The 5,825-nt window shown below is 39.8% G+C and overlaps 1 protein-coding gene across 1 annotated transcript; it reads left to right on the top strand.

Annotated features, from left to right (window-relative positions):
* The first annotated feature begins 1,669 nt into the window (after positions 1 to 1,669).
* Positions 1,670 to 5,500, top strand: fastkd5 (FAST kinase domains 5). Its single transcript, XM_030757505.1, has 2 exons — positions 1,670 to 1,785; positions 2,347 to 5,500. The coding sequence occupies exon 2, from the start codon at positions 2,359 to 2,361 to the stop codon at positions 4,777 to 4,779; it is 2,421 nt and encodes an 806-aa protein (XP_030613365.1). The 5' UTR covers positions 1,670 to 1,785; positions 2,347 to 2,358; the 3' UTR covers positions 4,780 to 5,500.
* The last annotated feature ends 325 nt before the right edge of the window (positions 5,501 to 5,825 follow it).

Consider the following 5,825-nt stretch of genomic DNA (forward strand, 5'->3'; position numbering starts at 1 on the left):
GTGGTCTCGAGCAATCATTCCCCAAGTTTTCTGAAGCTCTTTCAGAGTTTTTCTTTGGACACTGGCTGCTTTTTTACTCATTTTTAATCCAGTCCTTGCACCTGACCATTTTAGGGGGAATGCTACTTTTATGTTTGTAAAGCTGCTTAACACTGACCTATGAATCATTCAAGCACATAAAAAGGCACCTTACTCAAGAGCTGAACCAGTGATTGGTCTACACATAGCATAACTTAGCAAAGAACCAACTTTAAATGATATCCTTAGGCACTTTGTTACTAGCAGCTTGTCACAAAAACACATAACTTATTCCCATTTATTTTGGGGAATCTATGAAAAATGCAACAAGTCAAGAGCTTTTAGCCCTAATAAATAAATAGGCATATCTCGACCTGGTGTGCAGTGTGTCCTTAAAAAAATGAGAAAACTGGACAAGTGGAGGACAAAAGAAGAAGGGGCCGCACTAAAAAAAAAGAAGCTATTACTTCACAGCACATGAACAGTATCTGAAATTCAAGTCCTTAAGAAATAGGAAAAAGATCCAGCAAAGACCTGACACAGGACCTGAGAGATGCATCTGGCCCTTCAGCCTTCAGTTGATCCATCTACTGTTCACTGAAGTCTCAGTGGAAGGGTGGCTGTCAAGAAGCCATTCTTAATGAAGAGAAACAGGGAGAAAAAGCTGCCACATTACACAAGAACTGGACTGAAAAATCTGTAGTAACAGGTCTGATGCAGTGATGAATCCAATTTTGAAAATTGTTGCTCAAATCATTGTCAGTATGTACAGAGTAGGTCAGGAGAACGGTACAGCCATGTGTAAAACACAATGGAGGCTCTTTCAGGGTTTGGGGCTGCATGCCAGCCAGTGGTGTTGGAGATCTTGTCAAAACTGATGGAATAAAGAATGCAGAAAAGTATTGTTAGATTTTGATTAACCATGCAATACCATCATACAGCGAAAGTGTCCTATTGGCAGTAGCCTAATTTTTCAGCATGGCAATGATACCCCAAACACCGCCAGAGCAGTAAAAGCATACCAGGATAGAAAAACACACAATGGAAGAGTCATGGACTGACCCCCCCCATAGCCCGGACCTCAACAATATTGAAGCAGTGTGGGATCTTCCTTTTATATATATATATATATATATATATATATATATATATATATATATATATATATAAACTTATTTTTGGCATGAATATATTCTTAGTTCCAGAATTTAGTTAATTTAATTATTGCTGTCTCTGAATGTAAAAGCATGCTTCGAACGAAGATGCATGGTCTTTGTTATTATGGTATGTGAACTTCTTAGGGTGTATATTGAGCTTATATTAGCCATTTTTAGGTTTAGTGAGCTACAGCTCTTCTTGTTGATTTGTTTCGCGGCTCGTTGAGTTTTGAACCTACCCAGCTGCCATAGGTCACACGCTGCTCTCCACGGAAGCTACATCAACCTGCCATAATAATATCCCATAAGTCCGGCAAGGTATTTTTGCAGATGTTTATCATTAAAGCTAATGATTATATTGAAATTGCGGCTTACCTATCCAATTCTCTACATTTCGGCATAATGCATTAATTAGTTTTAAAGCATTTACACTTCTATCGTGTAACTGACAATTTAAACGTTGTTTTATTTTGAAAATCAAATTCATGGGTTCCGGTGGGTTTGCGTCAGGTCTACCAGAAGAGTCATTCCAATGAACTAATACTGCTTCTTCTTGCCATGATTTCATGAGGTTTTTACCGTTCCACGTGTTGGTTTCGGAGCGTTAAAGGTAAGTTAAAAGATCTGGTTAAAATACATACAGGGTGCAGTTTAGTTTAAATTATCTTTACGTTACCTGCTGTCCCATTCTAAAACGTGGCTGACCTCTTGGACAGACTACTTTTATCATATAAATTGCTAACGAATTGCGCAACGTATTTGGCTAATCTTCTATTTTAAACACTGATTTTAATAGGCGAAGCTCATGTCAAGTAGGCAGTCCCAGAAAGAGCTACAGTAAATACATTATTAAAGCCATTATAACAGAAAGAATAGTGTAAGGTCATGATGGGAAAATGCCAAACAGCTTTGTAATGTTTGTGTTTAAAGTTTCAACATTTCAAAATAAAAACAAACAAAAAAACTAGCAAGCTGACCTGAATGTTGCCTTGTTGACTGTGGTTTTAATATATGCAATTTATATTTTATTCAATTTATATTGTGCTTAGAAAATTTTAACTAAATCTCTGGCCTTGCATGATATGTTTCTACTTGGCACATTAGGAATTGCATTTTTGATTGAATTTTATTTATCTGTAGCTACTTGCTAAAGTCATGTGTTTGTCTTTAGTGTGATACACCCATGGCTGCCTGCGTGTGGTGTCGCTGGATGCCCAGGTTACGCCACCTCCCAGATTTAAGAAAAGGATTCGTCCGGGCTCAACACGTGCATATTAAACCAGAGGACGAGGCTGATGGTCTAGAGGAAGAGAGAAGCTTATCATGGCACAATGAAGTATCTTTAGAAGGATACAGGCTGCATTACAACCCTTCTTCATATCATCACTTTGCATTGAACTCTGCAGTCTCCTACAGCCAAAGAGATAATGATGAAGATGAGCAATGTGTATTCACTCATGTACCTTCCTTCTGGCAACAGGGCAATCGCTACAATGTGAGTTGCTCACGGCACCTCTCTAGCTCAAAAAACACTCTTCTGGACTTGGCTTTCAGCAAAACCTCTGAACCAGAGGTCCCCTCAGTATCTCCTTACCAGAAAAAACCTGTGCTACCAGATGTTAAAGTAGATGCACGTGCCTTCCACAAGTGCAGACCAGAGTATGCCTCAGTGAGCCTTGACTTTAACCAGAGACCTCACCAAATCAAATGGGAGGAGGCAATGCAGCTGCTTCAAAAAGTGACTGTTTTAAAGGGAAGCATGAAAACATCTGACGTGTCTCATTTTCTTATGGAGCTTAGTTGTCTGCACCCAGACAAGATGCCATTAGTGAGGAGTGACCAACGCTTCATCATGCTCCTCCGGTATTCTGTGGAGCACCTTCGCCACTTTACTCAACTTCAGTTGCTAGAGGTGCTGCAGTCATTTGTGCGGTTGGACATGCCCTCGACCCACACTGTACTTGAATTATATGAGGCTGAGCTAATACGCCGGTCCAGTCAGATGACTTTGCATCAGTTGATGTTAGCTGCTGATTTGTGGCGCTGTATAGGGAAGCAGGTACCTCAGTTCTTACAGCATCTCTATGACTCAGTCCGTGTGCACCTGGGACAGGTGAGCGTCCCTGAGCTGGTTCAGCTGTTGTATATAATGGGAGAGGGTAGGCATTGTCCAAAAGACCTGATCCGTTCTATAGAGCAGCTTCTCATGCATCATATGCAACAACTGCACCCTGAGGAGGTTGGGGCTATATGTTTGGGACTCTTTAAATCCCAGACTTCAATATCTGAGAGTGCAGTGACTCGCATTGTTGATAAGGCACTCTCTTTTGTAAAGGAGCTGAGTGACTTTGCCATAGTGAATGTGCTGAAGTACCTGCGTTTTAGTTATACATATCACAGGGCATGGCTGGAGGCCATGGCAGAGGAAGTTCCTCAGCGTGCTCATAGGATGGGTGTCAAGGGGCTAATGCATGTGGCACTGACCTGCTCTGCTCTTCATTACAGTAATGACAGTATTCTTACTGCTGTCGCTGAGAGAGTCCCCTTGTTAGTGCCACACTGCAGGAGTAAAGACTCATGCAAACTCCTGTGGGCTTACGGCACATTAGGATTTCTCCCATTACGGAGTCCAAGCTTCTATCCAAGTCTTACAGATTCCCTGAGGCAAAGAAAAGCTGAATTTCAACGATACCCGGAGCATCTGCTCACGGGTCTTTTAGGATTGGCCTTTGTCTCCCAGTTCCCAGAGGATCTAATTGCATTAGCCTTGAGCCCTGACTTTGTAAACTTAGCACTGAAATGCACACAGCTTGATCTGAAAAAGGACTTGTTCACTTTAGATGGAGCTGTAGCTCTGGAGTTGCCTCAATGGACTGGCCCTCGGCTAAGCTGTGAACTTCGGGATGAGATTGCAGAGATGCTGTGGAAGTTTGCCCAGTCAGATGTGTGCCAGAAACCAGAGGTTCAAGAGGCAGAATCTGCTCTGAAAGATCTGCTTGGTGGAGAGGAGTTTGTATGTAAAAGAATGATCCTGCCACATACTCGCTCCATTGACCTGGAAGTACATCTTGACTCCACTGGGCACCCTGTACCTGTGAAACTAGCATCACTAGAACAAAGCTCATCCACATGTCCTTCTAATCAGGGTTGGGAGAAATTAAATGTAGGAGTAACAATAACTGATGACCTTTTAGCACAGATAATAAATAAAAACACCACCAAAGCTCCTTTGGCTCAACCACCTAAAGTTAAGACTGCATCTCTTCACAGATTACAGCCCGATGAAAGTGGCAGACTGTTTGACACAGTGCTAGACCTGACCAGTGATATTATAGAAACTCTGACCAAACCCAAGCACCTTGGGTCTTCTCGCTGGGACTCCAAAGGCCCGGTCAAAGTTGCAATACAGGTCTCAAGCAGGAACCACTTCTGCTCCCAGTCACAGCAGCTACTGGGACTTCATGCCATGAAGAGAAGACAGTTGAAGCTAGCAGGCTATAGGGTTGTAGAGCTTAGTTATCAAGAGTGGTTTCCAATGCTGAGGAAAAGCAGGGCTGAGAAGCTGGCATATCTGCACTGCAAACTCTACGACAATCTGCAATGATTCTCCCACTTGCAAGAGCCTCTGTAAATAGTCAGAAAATTTGGTTTGTGTTGCAAGATGTATAACTATTAGGCTTCTGGAAAATCTTTACAGATATTTTGCACACTATAAACTAAAGTGCAGAAAAAATGCTTTGTACCTGTTAAAATGTATTTCATGGAGATTTTTGTCAAATATATATTTTTAAATTTACATTTCAAGACTAAAAAGTATTAACATGAAAAATAAAACATCAGCCTATCAGAGTCAGGTATGGTATAGCATCCATTTGACATTTAGAATATAAGGTCTTGTGTGTTTACGTAAATGTCAAGATTTTCAGAGGTCAGTGCTTCTGTGTCAAGTGTGAAGCTGCCCACTCTACACATCAAAAATGAAACTCTCAGTATGGAATTGAGGGAGATTTATTTAGGAATATATTCTACAGCCCTTGAAAAGAAAAAAACCTGTTATGTAACTTAATAAAGACAGGATTAAAATGGCATGTCAGAAGCTATTAGCAAATGAAAATAAAAATAACAGTATTTAGCATTTTGTTTCTCACCTGTTTTTGTTTTGTTTTTGTTTTTTTTATTTGAATTTTTATTTAATAAATTTTTTTGTCCTTTTTTAAATTTAAAAACAGATCTGGGTCTTCTTTCATTTCCATAGCAAAACTGGCATCTGTTCTGCTGATGTTGTTCATGCATTTTGAACAGCTTATTTGAGACCGGTGTGGCAGTGAATAAAAAAAAAAAAAAAGTTTCAAGGGTTTTTATTTTAATTTACATGAGGTGAAACGAAATTTGCATTCAGTTCCCGGTTAAAAGCCAGCAAGAATAAGAACACAACATGAATAAAATATATAGAAACAAGGGAAAAAAATATCTGCAGTATAAGTTTATGAATAAAGTGATGGAGTTGGTTTTCAAGTTTCAAAAGACGTAGCAAATTCAGCTATGATTTTTTTAATCGTCATGTGGGAGATGCAATTATTGTTTTGTCAGGTTTTTTTTTAAATAACAGCTTATGTCGGTTATAATTTTTCAATAACATTTTTTAATAAA

This window comes from Archocentrus centrarchus, chromosome 21, assembly GCF_007364275.1.
Source record: "Archocentrus centrarchus isolate MPI-CPG fArcCen1 chromosome 21, fArcCen1, whole genome shotgun sequence".
NCBI lineage: Eukaryota > Metazoa > Chordata > Actinopteri > Cichliformes > Cichlidae > Archocentrus > Archocentrus centrarchus.

What these genes read in the sequence shown, in the direction of transcription:
- fastkd5 (XM_030757505.1), top strand. Translation starts at nt 2,359, where the DNA reads ATGGCTGCCTGCGTGTGGTGTCGCTGGATGCCCAGGTTACGCCACCTC.